The sequence below is a fragment of the Chinchilla lanigera genome, unplaced genomic scaffold, assembly GCF_000276665.1.
Source record: "Chinchilla lanigera isolate Chin_1 unplaced genomic scaffold, ChiLan1.0 scaffold00031, whole genome shotgun sequence".
In the NCBI taxonomy this organism is placed as follows: domain Eukaryota; kingdom Metazoa; phylum Chordata; class Mammalia; order Rodentia; family Chinchillidae; genus Chinchilla; species Chinchilla lanigera.
In genome coordinates, this window is record NW_004955432.1 from 7,891,360 (window position 1) to 7,907,778 (window position 16,419).

General features: G+C 40.2%; 1 protein-coding gene across 3 annotated transcripts in view; it reads left to right on the forward strand.

Annotated features, from left to right (window-relative positions):
• Cdk14 (cyclin-dependent kinase 14) overlaps nt 1–16,419 on the forward strand; it is a 548,127-nt gene that overhangs the window by 103,760 nt on the left and 427,948 nt on the right. Inside the window, exon 1 of one of the 3 annotated variants that reach the window (XM_005387994.2) lies at nt 12,725–12,836. The exons of 1 other annotated variant lie outside the window; for it this stretch is intronic. Coding sequence is in view for 1 of the 2 variants with exons in the window: in XM_013516047.1 (XP_013371501.1) it covers nt 13,657–13,680 (24 nt within the window). In the remaining variant the exon portion in view is untranslated. Of the gene's footprint in view, nt 1–12,724; nt 12,837–13,582; nt 13,681–16,419 lie in introns of those variants that run through there. One more of the 3 variants, XM_013516047.1, reaches the window with a different exon arrangement.

The following is a 16,419-nucleotide window of genomic DNA, read 5'->3' on the forward strand; positions in this document are numbered from 1 at the left end:
TGGTGCGACAGCCTGGAAGTGCAGCGGGCTTTAACATTCTTTAAAAACCAGGAAGGGAGCCTGGCAAGATCAGAAAGGTCTTGTCTTGCTGGCTGTGGTTAGGACATAACTTCTTTTTTTCCCTTGAAGTCTTTTGTCTCCTTTACTGTTGTTTTTGTTTAATTCTAAAGAGAAAAAAACCAATGATACGGAATTTCAAAACAAGATAACAGGAGATAAGAAGAAAGGGAAAAGAAAAATATATGTACAAAAGATAGATGAGATGGTTATACTACGGACTTCTTTTAGTTCCTTGAAAAAATGGTTTGTGCTTAACTGTTTGATCAGTTGCGCATGCCTATATCTTGTAATCTGAGCAACTACTTTGAAGATAACAATATGCAGTATAGGGCATAACTTCTTATTCTGATCAGAAGCGATTTGGAGCTTTGAGCAGGGCAGTGATACTGTTCAGAACACTGGCTGTCGTGTAGAGAATGAACTGGGACGGGGGAGGCTGATTAGGTGGCCATGACGGTCGTCTGGTTGAGATACCATGCTGGATGAGATGCGCATGGGTGCAGTGGGCGTGCTGGGAAGTGATTGGATCCGAGTATATCTGACGTTACAACCAGGAGACTTCACTGCTGGAGAGGATGTAGGATACAAGAGAGCACATTCAAGGATTCATCCTTGGACCCTTGCTGGAGAAGGTGAGTGAGTGAAAGGTCGTACCATTTTGAGATGTGGGATTACTACTATGAAGAGCAGGGTTTTCAGAGGTTGTAGAATCAAGAATTTCTTTCTGGATTTGAGTTTGAGATTTTTATGGATATTTGCTATTGTTTGTATCTGGAGTGTCTCCCCAAAGGCTGTTATGCTAAAGGTTTGGGTGCCAGCCTGGGCTGCAGCAGGAAATGGTAGAATCTTTAGGAGGTGGGACCTAGTGGACGGAAGTTAGGTAATTAAGGCTCTGCCTTGAAGGAGACACTGAGATTGTGGTTTGTTTGTTTGTTTGTTTGTTTCTTTCTTGACACTGGGATCATGGTCTCCTTTCTTTCTTTCCTTCTGTCTGTCTGTCTTTGCTTCCCAGCTACCTGGAGGTAATCAGGACCCCTCCGTCACACACGCTGTGATGTACTGTGCTGCCAGAGGCCCTAACAATAGGCCTAAGTAACAACGGACCAAAACCCTTCAAACTGTTAGCCAAAACATACCTTTCCTCCTCATAAGTTGATTGTAACAGGCTGGGGTGGTGGCGCACACCTATAATGCCAGCTCTCAGGAGGCTGAAGCAGGAAGACCGCCAAGAGTACAAGGCAAGCCTGGGCTGCAAAATGAGACTGTCTCAAAAAAAAAGTGGATTATGTTATTTGTCGAAGTGATGGAAAATTGACTCGCATGGTATCTGAAAGAGTTGTCTCGTAAATAGTTCGGATGTAAGAGTCTGAAGATGAAGGAGAGGCAGTCTGTCAGTGCACTGATGGTATTTAAACAGTGGGGTCCCACCAGGTTCCCTAGGGAGGGAGTGGAGACAGAGATGGAAAGAGTTCTGAGGCCCTGGCTCTGAGACTTCTCCATTTTGCTTCCGAGGTTGGGAAGAGGGCGGTTGTGTGGCAGAGACCCTAAAGAGGCAGAGGTAGGATGAGAGCTAGAGTGCTCAGCGTTGGGGGCCCTGGTGAGAAGGAGTTTGAGAGAGGAAGAGCCCAGCATTTGTGCCAGATGCTGCTCAGAGGTGCAGGGAAGGCCTCGGAACTGGCCTGTGGAGGCTCTTGCAGACCTCTGCTAGAATGGAGAAGACAGAAGCCTTCTCAGGATGAACGGAGAGGCAGTTGCAGTCCGTTTTTTTCTGAGGAATTTGAAATGAAGAAAAATGTAAATGGAGGAGCTGTGGTTGGGAGGTATTGAGGCAAGAAGGGAGATTTAAAGTAAAAGATAACTCTGGGGATAGTGAGGATTTCATTCTCTTTTCCTTTTTTCCCTCGTAAATGAAAAGAAAATGTGCTTTACCTCGTGAAACTCTTAGCTCTAATATTTATATTACCAAGAAGCCTGAGAAAACTGTCCTTGAAGGAGATAGAACTTAGTACCTTTTCTGTAGTGCAAAGATTGCTTTTTATAAGGTATCAGCTCTCTGTGGCCACATGTGCATTCTTTAAGTTTTTAAATGCTAAATACTGTCTTTTTGCTTGGTTGGTTTTTTGAGACAATGTCTTGCTGTTTGGTTCAGATAATGTCTTTGAATTAATAGGAAGCTGAAAAGACCTGTAGTTGATTTTTCTGAAAACCTACAAATGATTTCACAATAAAAGTTTTAGAGAAGACTTGCGTGTCCGAGGCCAACTTGCTGAAAGTTGTAGTGTTCTAGTTCTTTCTGAAGTATCTAAGTAGGGTTGAAAGAATCGATCATTTTTCCAAATAATTATTTCTGATTAAAAAGAAATGTTTTTTGGGGCAGGCTGGTTGTTTAAAAAAATTCTTAAACATTAGAAAACTAGCTGGTACATACTACTTAATATTTGCTCTGATGGATGGGGTAGTTTTAATAAAATTCATTGTTTTCACAATTACATGCATACATATTGTTTGCGGTGATGGGGGGATATCTTTGAGAAAAGGACTCTATAGAGTCCTGCGGTGGTGGTGGTATTTTACCTGTGCTTGTATACAGTGTTCTAATTGTGACCTTTTTTTAAAAGCTAGTGTTTATATTACCATTTTAATTTCATGAGAATTGAAATGATAGTGTGATAATGAATTCTGCCTATACCTTTTCTTACTGAGTATTAAAATACAGTTTCTTGGTGGTAGTAGGTAAAATACTTGTGTAAATGAGAGGAAGAGCAGAACAGTAGTGGGTTTTTCTGACTGAGACTGAACATGTGGTAGATTGTGCTGCTCCATAGATATATGCCTCATGGATGAATCACTAGATTTTATAAGAAAGACTGTTATTTGTGTATGTATTGGAAGCTGATGGCTCATAATTTCTTCTTTGATCAGTGGGAACATTTTGTTTAGTGCTGTCCCAGAAGACAGAGTTCTGCTTCCTGATTGGCATCTATTATCTTAAAACACTCCCAATTTTTCTGAAAATGTGTGCATGACAATTTAAAGCTGTTTATTTGAAAGTTATTTGGTCGCTCTTGGTGCAATTGATTTCTGACGTGTTTTTGTTTTTTTAAATCTTCTCTTGTTCAGAGTTCTCAGCAGCATTCAGGTATGAATACATTATGTAGCTGATTTTCCTGTTTGCAAGTGTAAATTTCACTTCTTCGGGCGTTCACTTCCTCTGGTGGGAAACACTGTTTCTCTGGTGTGTTGTGAGCATGGTTGGATCTCTTGTCATCAGTCTCACCTGATCAGTAAATCTGATATTTTTGCAGATTCCTTATGTAATCATGGGTTTTCAGTTCTGACCTCAGTTTTAAGGGGCAGCTTTGCAGTTACAATGGGGAAATAGGAAGCTGAGCAAAGGAAGACAGTTGAGAAAGTGAGAGAGCTAGAAAGTGAGAGAGTGAGTGAGAGAGTATGAGAGAGGTGTGCTAATCGACTTCATCATTAAAACTTACATTGAACTATAAATAATTCCTTAACTCCTTCCACTTTTATCTAAAGGAAGTGTTAAGAAGGCCTGTGCTCTTAAAAAAGTGTTTGAATTGCATGGAATGGTGTGAAAGCGAGGTGCAGTGGTAACAGAAACAAATATAGATACTGGAAAAATCAGCAGGATCTGCTGGAATTAAGGAGCGCTTGAAAAAATGAGCTGACAGTCAGATACTGTACAGTTTTTTGTTTTTGTTTTTTTTGTTTTTGTTTTTTTTCCGGTACCGGGAATTGAACTCACAACCTCACACTTGCCAGGCAGGCACTGTGCTGCTGAGCTAAATCCCCAGCCCCTGATCCTGTACAGTTTTGAATTATGTCATCCTGGTGGGTGTGGCAGGAATTATGCACCCTGGTGGGGTACACATTGTGCTCCCCATGTTTGGTTGGTCCTTTGGTACCACACAGCAGGTATTGGTTGTGAGGGGGTCAGTCAGGAAACAACTTTGTGCTTTACCTCAGCTGCTTTAATAAGAGAATCAGGTATTATCGAAGAGGATTGATAAAGTTAATTGATTTGGTCTTTCTCTTGTGACAAGTAAAACCTCACTTTTTAAAAGTCAGAGTCCATGTTGAGATGAATCGGGAGGGAAATGTGGCTTCCAAGTTCTTCATCATCAATTGCTGCAATAATTCCTAAAGCTAAGCTTTCCTTAAAGAGCATGAGAAACAAGCTTGGTTGTCTGCAGCCAGCGCAACTAGGACGAAACACATCTTTGAACCGCATGGGCAAGCAGAGTACTTGGAGGCGCTGGAGTCCATCCAAATGATCTTCCACCAGAGGGGAGAAAAGAACCATTGTTCATGAGAGTTTGAATTACGGAACTTGCTTTGCTCTTCTAGGCTGTGCTGCTATGATAGTACAAAGGCTCTTTGTTAAATTATCAAATTACGTCCAGATATAGATAACAATTAAATTGGTAAGAGTGATCGTTGTTAGTCTTTGGATATATAGCTTTCCCCGACCCCCTAACATCTTACCAGTTGAACTGTTTGCAACTCTAGAATTCAGTTCGATTGCACAGAGTGAAAATTTAACAATTTTGTTTGATCTGCTAGATGTGTCCCTGAATCTGAAATGTCATAGCTTTTTTTTTTTTTTACCTTGGTACAGGAATTATTTTTTATATTATGTTTATTTGTACAAGTATCTGCGACAGTAGTGATTGCATTTCATTCATTTTTACACTCCCTGTCCTGACTAATACAAAGCTCAATGAATGGCTGGTAGATAAATAGAAGATGGACAGAAATCCATTAGGAGTGAAACCCAGAAAGCACAGTTTACGATGCCTTTTTAGCACTTTCTTTATGTATGCCGCAAGTCCCTGGTGTACTTTTTGTGGCTTTTTCCAAAATCCCCTTGCTAGTCCTTCTTTAGTTTTTAATAACCCTCTTTTCTGCATGGCCAGCAACCTTTAAAGGCCAGGACTAATGTAACAAACGGATTTCACTTTCATAGTTTCTGTGACATTTTAAGCTGCTTATGGGTGGTTATATTTACCAACAGTTTCTAGGTGGTATCCACACAGCTGGTCAGTTTTATTTCCCGTTAGGTATTGTACTTAAATTTTGGAGTTTGTGCTACCACAGCAATTTGGATGTCTGGTTACACTAATTGGTCAAAGCATTCAGGCTTTCTCTAAGTACAGATAACTGGTTAATAGCTGCATGGCTTTCCCTTATAAGTTATTAGAATAAGTTGCAACATTTTAATATTTATGATATTCCATATAGTATAAATTTATAGAATTACTGTATATAATTAGGCGTGTAAAGTAACTTCGTGAAAACCTCTGCTGGCTGTAAAAAAATTGTCATCTCCTACTATAAGTCAATATCAATCTTATATTTCCCTTTCCTAGAATTTAAAGCAGCACATCTATTAAATTATTTAGCCCTACCTGTGGGATTAGTGCCCCCAGCAGCTCTGCGTCCTTTGGGTAGTTGTATTCCTGTATGCACTAGCAGTCTTGGATACAAAGGAATGAAAATCAACTTGTAGTGTCCAAAGTAAAAATGAGACTGATTGGAAGGATTTGTGTGGCAGGATAGAAACAAGGCCAGGGCAGCTGTGCAGTACAAAGTCAGGCCGCCAGCAGAGCTCAAGACCCCGGGCCCAGGGATTCCATGCTATCGGGGCTGGCGGTTTCAATGTCTCACTCTGACTGCTTGATGACTAGAGATGCTGCTACTTCTAAGCTGACACTTTCTCTGCCCTGCCACCATCAAAGGTTTGGGCATAAGGTGTAGCCAAGCTCTGTCTGGAAAAGCCGCAGGGAAAGAGGATGGGTGTAAGTTGGATCCTTCGGTCTTGGACAGGGTGCAGTTCTCCCTGCAATCTCACTGGCTGGTGCAAAGGGTGGAGTGATTGCCTAGAAAGAGACAAGAGATGTTTTGGTCATTACAGACAATTGATTGTACTTCTTTTTTGGTAATAGGAGTCATATTTTATTTTAATAACTACACAAGAAAAACATTCCACATAGAATGACAAAGGACTCAACCACTGTTTGAGTACTGCTCTCGTCACTTTTGTACTGGGTGTAAAAGGGTTGTAGCGTAACTTAAATCATTTATCTCTGTTATTTATGCTTTCTTGGTAGTGAATCTGATTTTCTTTACAACAGTGAGCTGGATTGGTTGCATGATCATATTATGTGTCTTGCTTAGCCATACACCTGCTTTGGCTTGTCTTCTGTTTGTTGAGGGTGATATACATGTGGTTTAGCATGACCTAAAGTATACTAGTGTTAACTTGAAAAGGCAAATACTGAGACAGGAAGTAGCCTTTTCTTTTCTTTTCTTTTCTTTTCTTTTCTTTTCTTTTCTTTTCTTTTCAAAAAGTACATGTTTGCAGTACCTACGGATTACATTTATCATGGGAAGTTGGTTCATGTACATAACACATTTTAATTCTTTTTCTGTCCCCAACCCTTCCCATCCCTTTGTGCTCCTTGTATTTATTGGTCTCCTTCCCATTTTTAAGGGATGTTTTTCCATTTTTTTCCTCTGTTTTTCTTTTCTTTAAAATCCCTTTCTTACCCTCTCGATCTCTTTGTTTCCCTTCCCATTTGAAAAGCATTTCCCAACTTCGTACTTTCCATCTTTTATTTTGCTCTTTATTTGTATTTTGGGCTTCTTACCTAAGAGAGATGATGTGACATTCAAGTTTGTGTGTGTGATTTATTTCAGTTGATATCATGGTCTCTAGGTGCACTCATTTACCTATTAGTATCTTGAGTGTATCTTTCCATATGCCCATCAAGATATGCGTGGATAAAGAAAATGTATTTATACACAATGGAGTGCCGCTCTGCCATAAGGAAGGAAGTCAGTTATATGTCGTAGGAACACCATTTAATTTCTGTTACGAATTTCTTTGGCTTGTTCTCTTTTTATTATCCTGTCTATTGTAGAATATACAGCATTGTTAGGCTTTCTTTCCCCGGAAATGCTTCCTGTATCATTCTGTTTCTTAGGTACAGAAAGTGGAGGCTGACAAGCAAATTGTTTAATGAATAATTTTTAGTTTAATATTGTAAGCAAAGACCAGAACAGGGGCAGTTTTTCTAGATTTAAAATGTCAAGTATAATTACAAATTACTTTTGTATGTCTATTTGACACATTTTTAAGATTTTCTTCCCTTTGGGAGCTTCCAACTAAGTGAACTTTTTAGAAAGCTGGGGTAAAGTTCCTAAAAGCAGTAAAGCTGACTTATAACCCTGAACTAGATTTTGTTTTCCTTTTCACAGTGAGTTCAAAAACTTAGGTAAGTTTATAAAAAAAGTGAGGCTTTGCCCCCGAAGTGAGGCACTTTTTGATAGCCATGGATTTGTGGTCTCTGTACGCACTGGTGTCATGGTAAAAATCAAAACCTCACATCTTTCCTCAGTCCCTTTGGCTTTTCTTTTTGCTGATCTTTGAGGATTTTGTGTCTGCCACTGAGATTTACAATTTAATTCTCATTTCTCAGATCCTAATATTTCCCTAAACATTTTGAATTCTGTGCTACTGTTTTTCTGTGAACGTGGCCATAATAAAATCATTTTTACAACTGTGAAAAATAATTCCACCCACTTGGGGCATGGCATCATATCAGAACTCCGTTGTGTCTCTGCTGGATCATAAGTAGGAAACAAACCCCCAAACATTTTCTGCATCACCTAAATAAATGTGTAAATGTGCATGGTATGCATGTAGAAGTCATTTGTATGGTGGGTATGTAAGAAATCTATGTTTTAATGTAGTGATGAGTCTTATGTGATAAGGATTAGAAATTTAAGGGTTGAGTTGTCTGCACGTTGTTACCCAGTGCAGTTGAGGACCCAGCGTGAAGGAAGGAGGAACATTCTTCTGTAAAATGGAGAACAGTAAAACCTTTGGATAGAGGTACAGCTGGGCTGACATGAGGTTTTGAAAGACAGGGAAAAGTAAGCCATTTCTCCCTATCATTATAATCTACACTGACCTGTTTCTCTTATTGGATTCATGATTTTCACCTTTCTGGCTACTTCTTGCTCTGAAGTTTCTTTGCAGTAGCTCTGTCTTTGGGCTTTGAATTTCCAACCTAGATGAAGTGTATGACTGAACTCTTTTTTAGCTGGGCATGTTTTCTGCATTTTGCAATATCAGGCCAGGAAACATCTACAGAGTAAGCAGTGCTATACAGCATGCAGAGTTGAAGATGAAGATCCATCAGTCCCACTTCTTGAGTATCCCAGAGATTTGAGATCACTTTGTTCATTGCAGCAGTATTCTCAGTAGACACGTGGGATCAACCTAAATGTCCATCAGCAGATGAGTGGATAAAGAAGATGTGTATCTACGCAGTGGATTACTATTCAGCCTCCAAAAGAAGGAGCTTTTGTCAGTTACAACAACATGGATAGAACTGGAGAACATGATATTAAGACAGGTAACGCATGTTCTCATGCGTGTTCTGTCATCTGCAGAAGCTAAAACGATTGAACTCATAAAAGCCAAGAGCAGAATGGCGCTTCCAGAGACGGGGAGGGGGAAGAATGAGGTACTGATGGTCGGTCTCAGGCAGAGGAATGACCTTTTTTTGTTAATTTTTTTTTTTTTTTTTTAGGTCTTTTGTACAGCATGATAAATATAGTTTAAACTAGTGGGTTTATATACTTCAAAATTGGTAAGAGAGTACATTTTAAATGTTCCCATGACAAAATTTGTATTTGAGACGATAGATGTGTCCCTTGATTTAATTGTTGTACATTGTATTCATAAATCCTAATATCACTTTGTTACCCCTCAGTGTGAGATGGAGATTCCAGCTTATTGAGATCAGGTGCTGGTTGGCCCTATGGATACGCTGCTCAACCCTGAGGGCTGTCACTGATGTCCATAATTGAGCCCATCATCGAGTAAAGAAATCTGAAGACCGGGCTTATTATAATTACTTTAAAAGCCCGCAAAGTACATAATACATTTTAGAATTTAAAAAACTCCTATAAAGAGGGGCATTTCATGGGATCAGTTTTTGTTTACCTGCAGAAATGACCTAAGCAGATGTCGAACTCCAATCTTTGTCAGTCTTCTTTCCCTATGTTTTCCTTATATTCATTGAGGTGATTTTTTCAAGACCTTTTTTTCTCTCCTCTTTGAAACTAGAAACTTTATTTTAACCTGCACTACTATTCTTTGATGATGTGGTTTCAGAATACACTTCAGTGTCCGCCAGTAAAGATGTTCCTTGCAGCCTGAACATAGGATTAATTTCCTGCAGCTTTGCCCTGTAGCCACTGCCTTTACTTCTGCTTTGTGGCTGACTATAAAGTCATATTAGTCCATGCTTTTTTCTCTCTCAGTTCCTCTAGCTTCCTGTGCATCGCCATTCTGCATACATTCACCGGCATCTCCTTCTGTTTATTTATTCATTGAGCACTGCGGGCTGCTCCAGGGGTTAGGGAGACGCAGAGACTGAGGGAGTAGAAACGCATGCTCTCGAGCAGTTTACATCTAGAGCGGGAAGAAGATAAACAGGTAGACCGAGCAGGTTGGTGGGCAGAAGCCCTGCAGTGCGACAGAATAGGGAGGGAAGCCAGGGAAGGACTGCGAGGACTGAGTGGGACTCTGAGGCCCAGCTCGGTAGTGGGCAGGCAGCCACCCATTCATCTGGGGAAAGGCTTTCTAGGTAGAGCTCACAGCTAAGGTAAGAGTTCTGAGGCAGGAATCAGTGTTGAGGAAAAGAACGAGCGTCCACCATGACTGGACTGCAGCTTGGTGGGTGCTGTAGGTGACCTGCTCACTTGCACTCGGTCGGCAAGTGCCTTGGGTCCAGCTGGTCAACGTGTAACTCACGCTTGATGTCTCTTGCCTCCTTTGTCTTTGCATCCACCCCCAACTCATTACGTTCATTCAGGGCCTTGTCTTACCTTCCCAAGTGACCTTCCTCTTCCCCTCTGGACTCCTCCAAATCCATCTCCTCTACCGTTTCCTTGTTGTCAAGTGAAAAATCCCATCGATTCCCTCTTCTACCTGTAGTCCTTCAGGGGCTCCCTTTTACAGTAAACAGCAGCTTGCTGTAGGATAAAATTTTTAACTTCTTAGCATGGCTCAGAGGGCCTTTTACAACCTGGCATCGAAACACCTTTCCTTCAGCCTTCACAGTGGCCACCACTGCTACACTGGTTGGCAGTTTCCTGAGACAACGTCCAGTTGCAGGTGTTGTGCTGTTCCTCAAATGCTTCTCCCTCCTGGGTAGAGCGTGGGAGCCTCAGCTTCATGCTAGCTTCCCCATGAAGTCTTTTCCGAGGCATTCCAGGGCGGATACTTATACCCATGGGAAGAAGTGTCCTGTGGAGTTCCCAGGAAGGCAGAGTAACCAGGCTCTGCAGCAGCACCGCAGCCAAAGTAACTGTGCATGTGCCGTCCAGGCAATCCTCAACACACGGGGGTGTTTTTAGTGCGTTATAATCACCTGTTTCTTCTCTAACTCCTCATTGGGTTCCTTGAATACAGAGAACATGGCTATGCACATTCCTTGGCACATTGGGTACATGTTTATTGAAGGAATAAATCCAAGAATAAAAGAGAAAGGTTTTTTTTTTTTCTTTTTCTGGTAATACTTTCCCTATCCCTTAGTAAACATGAATAGTTTACATTTTCTTACCAGCCAACTTGATTGAAAGAAAAAAAAGGCATGGGAACTACTTCAATGCAATGAGCATTTTTAACACTGATGGTTTTCTAAGAACATAGAATGGTAGAGGAAGGGACATTGTCTAAGAACAGCTTTTAGGTCTAAAATATGGAGCTGGGGCTGGGGATTTAGCTCAGCGGCAAATGCGCCTGCCTGGCAAGTGCAAGGTCGTGAGTTTGGTTCCTGGTACCGGAGAAAAACCAAAAAAAAAAAAAAAAATATGGAGCTGGATAATTCATTAATTATTTTATATATTGACAATATTTGCTAGATGTCCAGCCTTCCCTTACATGCTGTGGGGGAATAAGAAATATGCAGTAGTCTTGGTTTATTCCTCAAGGGATTTAAAATAGTGAAAATGCGAAAAGTAAAAGAATTTCATGAGATAGGATATGATTAAGTCTTAAATAGTTTAGTGAAGACAGTATTGGTTCTGGAAGAGGAGCGTGTGGGTAAGAGAGATAGGCAATCACAAATAAAACCCAACTTCTTGAAAGATGCTGAAATATGCAGATATGATGTCTATATAACTCAATAGTCTTCAGAAACTCAGGAGATATATTTCTTTCTTGGCTGTAGGGAGCAAGGAAATACATAATACTTACATTGGAAGAGCTTTTGGTAAGAGTTTTGGATGACTTTTCTGCTGTAGGAAAACAAAGTTGAATATTTTTGTGGTGTCATTCAAATTGATGAAGACGGTTTACACATAGGGGTATGGAGAGATGATTCTTTTAAACCAATTAGGATGCCGAGGAAAAATGCTTTTCCTTGGGCTTTCTGATCACCAGGGAAGACCTCAAGCCCCAGGAGTTATGGGGATATTGACCACTCATCAGTGACCTACTAGTTACTGCCTCTGAATTTCTTTCTTAAGTAAATGAATATTAATGAGGTCAGATTTCATGCTTGACTTTTTAATTTCTTGCCTAAGGTTCTTCTTAATTGTATTGTTGCATCTTTATCTAATTTGTGAGCTTTTGTGGTTATTTCTGAGGCTAGGAAGCCTTTTAAGGAAGATGAACTGCAGATCAGCCACTTTCCTGTAGAGGTCGCTGAGAGAGTGGTTGTTTGGCATACTTTCTTTGCCACCCAGCACCTTGTGGCATGACTTGGCACAATATCCCTAAAGATTGTGAGATCTGGTTTGTGTTTTATTGATTGCTGTTTTATTTTTGAGTTTGGCATGAGCTCCCTCAGTAATTTCTGCAGGTTCAAAACTCTGCATTCTGTCACTTTGGTTCTGTCAGTGCTTCACCTGTGCATTTTTTTTTAGCTTCATGTATTTGGTGTATGGTTATTTTAGAGTTCTCATTATACACCATTTGCATACGACAAGTGCATGTACACAGACACATTAAACCATCTCCCCAGCTTTTGCAGCATGAATGACTGTAGCCTAAACTTGGCATTCTGTGAGACCTCAGATTATTGTTTAATGGGGTTGTCACTCAGGACACTTATTGGCTTTCTCCAGTGCTTTTAAAAAATTAAATTAAGCACAATGAAGTGCATCCCCTTGATTAAATGTTTCTTTTCCTCTGCAGTCACCATTAACTGTTTGGCTCCTGCTCTATATTCTTTTGAAGCAGCCCTGCATTGCAAATCAATATCTTTGTGAAGAGACAGTGTGTTGTGGATTGCCTGGACAGCATATGCACAGTTACTTTGGCTGCAATGCTGCTGCAGAGCCTGGTTACTCTGCCTTCCTGGGAACTCCACAGGCAAGTCCATCGTGTTTAGAGAAAAAAAAAAAAATCAGATTTCTTTGGGGAAAAAATTGAACCGTTACTGCTATTGATACTGAATGTTTGCATGTCCTTTTTGCTCTTTTTGAAACCATTTTTTGGCCTTATCCCCAGAGATCAGCTTCTCTGAGATGATTTCTGGCTTTTTTTTTTTTTTTTTTCTCTTGCTTATGCTTCCCCCTGTCTTGGTTGTAGTACGGCCGTACCATTTCAGCTTGCTAGTGCAGAAAGATGTGAATTCAGTTGCTGTATGAGGCTGGCCTCATGCAAATGCATTGCTAGAGATATGTTAAAGAGTTCCAGGTGAATTGAGCTTGAGAGAGACAACAGCAAAACGGTAAGACGGAGCATACTTAAAATTATAGCAAGGATTTTAATTTGGAGCACCTCGGCAAGTCAGAATCCTGACTCACTCATTTACAACTTGAAAAGGCTTCACTTTCTGCATGTCATTTTACTCACTCTCTTGCATTGAACTGCCAAAAGCATCGCAGATTGATAAAGGGGTGTTTAAATCAGGGATCTGAGAGGAGGTTACTCAGAGGAGAGTCTGCTAGGCTCCCGAGGCTATCGCCTGTAGTTTGTAAACATCAGTAGCAGCGGTAAGATGAGGAAAAGGTTCAGTGACTGCTTCTTTGCCGTGTCTGAGTCTCATTTCTCCTGCAATTAGTCTTGTTCACTATAGCTTAGAGAGATCTTAAAGATTGTTTTGCTTGGCTATGCTTGACTCAGTGCCCTCTAAGAAAAGCAAGTAAAGGACGGGAGATCACTGTTTTTTTGGTAAACTGGTCTCCATACATTTAGGTGGATTGGATCTGAGAGAGATAAATATCTCTAATGTAGTAGGGATCTGGGACTTCCTCTCTTCCCCCACCCTCCTGGAGCACAGACGTGCACCTGCTTTAAGTGTGTGCCGTGGAGCAGAGGTCAGTGTGCTGGTATTTTGCATCATTACACCTGTAGTGGTTCTGCTTTCATGTACGGAAGTGATAATCCTTCATGCGGTTCTGCTTGAAGTGCTGCCTCTCCTAGTGGACCGTTGGCATTTTGGATGCTAATGCTGAACCCCTGCCTGCATGAAAGAGCAGGGCAGCAGACAGGCTGCTTCCAAAGGATGTTCACCTGCTCCTAAAGAAGATAAAAATGAGGAGACTGAGATGCAGACTCTGACATGCACGGAGGTTGAATTTCTGTTTCCTTTGTTAATTGGTGTACAGTTTTTGATAGTGGGTGGTGGGGGTTGGAATTGAAGGACGTGTTAATACTGTTCACATGGCCCTCATGAGTTTATGTGAATTCACCTTTCGTATAGGTGGTGAATGTTAAGGATGTCAGCAATTGGCTTTATGCTGAAAAAATATTCTACTTATGTAGACTTTAATATATATTGAGTCACTTAGTAATTCATGTAAAATGTAAATGTTATACGCAGTGAATATTAGTTGACGGTATCATCAGTATATGACATGTTGGCCATAAGCCCATTCTATATAATTTTGTGACATAAATAAATTTTAAAAAGAACACTCGATTACTTGATAGGTGAATTAAGAGAAATATTGTTAGTGTGTTATGGTTCACAGTAAGTTAAAAACATTTTTTTTTTGTTTCCCAGAAAAGGCAACCTTAAATGTACTTACATATTCCCTCAACTATTTACTGTAAAGGTTGGACATTGATTATTGGGACTGAATCCTTGGATTTTCTTTTATTTTGATTATTTATTACTTTCTAAAATAAAGACAGTTATAAGCTATTTAATGAAAACTTTTTTTTCCTGTATAGAAGACAGTGTGCCTTATGTCTGCAGTTTCTTTTTCTGAGAGCGATATGTTCTAGCTATTTATATTTTACCTTCACTGTGTGTAAGCTGTGAAGTTTATTTTTTTTGATTCGTTGCCAGAAGAAATTGTATATCTTTAGGAAAGTGATTTTTAAAAGAGGGGATAGTAGAGTAGTAATATGACATTGATTTTATAACTATATCTTCCCCCTCGATGTACAAAAATTTATTAGCTGCCTACTACGTGTAAGACATTGTAAGGTAAGCTGGGAAGGAAAGACAGATAAAATAGGAAGAGCTTGGGTATAGTAATGTTGGTATTTTTCCTTGGAATATGCTCCATTATACTTTCTCATGAATAGTACAGTACTTTTTAAATGTCGTATTTCCCAACTTGGGGATCCCTTTCCCTACTTTCTTTTAGGTATTTATTTATTTATTTATTTATTTATTTATTTATTTATTTATTTATGTTAGGCATTTATTTATCAAGCAAACATTTATGGCAAGTCTACTGTGTAACAGTGGTGGGTAAAATAGATCTAGTCCCTGTCCTCGTGCAACTTACAATTGACTTGTATGTATGTGTGCATGTATGTATGTGTGTGTGTATGTATATTTGGGGATGGGCATATACCAGGCCACTAAGTTGCTCAGGCTGGGCTCAAACTTGTGATTCTTCTACCTCAGGTTCCCAGCACTGGAATTGCAGGTGTGAACCACCACACTTGGCCACTACAGTACTGGTTCTTAAAATATTTCAAGGAGAAATTCTGTTGCAGACTGTGTTTTATTTTTTATTTTGGTAATTGTGAGAGAGATACTGTATGTTTTGATTTTTAGGTTGTGTTTAAAATACACAACAGAAAATTGACTGTTTTAGTCACTTTAGAGTTGACACCTCAGTGGCATGAAGTACATTCAGTGTTTTGAAATCATCACTATTTTCAGAAGTTTTGCTTCATCCCATGCCTCTCCAGTCATTAAATAATAGCTACCCATTCTCCTCCTTCCCTGAGCTCCTAGTAATCTGTAGTCAGCTTTCTCTATGAATTTACCTCTTCTAGGTACCTTCTATCAAGTGGCATTATAGCATGTTTGGCCTTTTGTGTCTGGCTTATTTCACTTAGCAGGTTTTGACATTTCAGCTATGCTGTGGCACATATCAGAGCTTTATTTTTTCTGTGTGTGCTTTAATTTTTATATGGGACAGCATCATTTTTAATCTTTCCATGATGTCACTAGGTCAAATGTCCTTAATCGGTAATGTAGAGATACTACAAAGAACAGCCTATAGAAAGGGGTAAAGAATAAGGAATAGGATCATGGAGGGAAAGATCTCTAGGCATATTTGGATTCTTTATAGTCCTGGTAATGGAGCATGCTAATTGGGCTGCTAATATTTTCATGTCTATTCATTGCTGATAGAGAGCAACAATCAATTGGAATATTCATTGGGAAGCTGAATTATGTCTTCTGTCATCATTGCTCAAATTTCCCAGGGCTTATAGCCCCTTCCTCAGTCTAACTTTGTAAGCAAAGACTGATCAAAACCTTACTCCATCTCCTGAAGCCCAAGGCGAGCTTTTTTTTTACTCCCCAGTCCTCTTTGCAGTGCACATTCAAGAAGGAACCCCCAGACTTAGATAGGATGGGATTTAGATGGAATAGGAGAAGGTATTAGCTTGATGCCATGCTAAGCACTTTCCCATTGGATGAGGTAAGTAAGTTTGGCTTCATCAGTGTAGATTTCTCTTTCTCTGCTTTCTTCCTGACGCTGCTTCTTTGAAACCCAGGTGGTTTTTCTGCTGGGTGGTCCTTTATACAAAGTCCAGTTAAAGCCGCAGAGCTGCCCCTTATTCACCATGAGTGGATTTGACCATTCCTAGATTAGGTCAGTCAACAGTTTATATCCATGCTTTTAACTCCCTGCCCAGGGGCAAACATGTATAGAGGATGACAGGACATCGTCTAAAACCCGAGTCATCTCATCCTCCCAGTTAGCCTGATCCTTCTTGCTTTCTTTATTTTTGTTTGGTTTTTTTGGTTTTTTTCTCCGGTACCGGGAACCGAACTCACGACCTTGCACTTGCCAGGCAGGCGCTTTGCCGCTGAGCTAAATCCCCAGCCCCTCCTT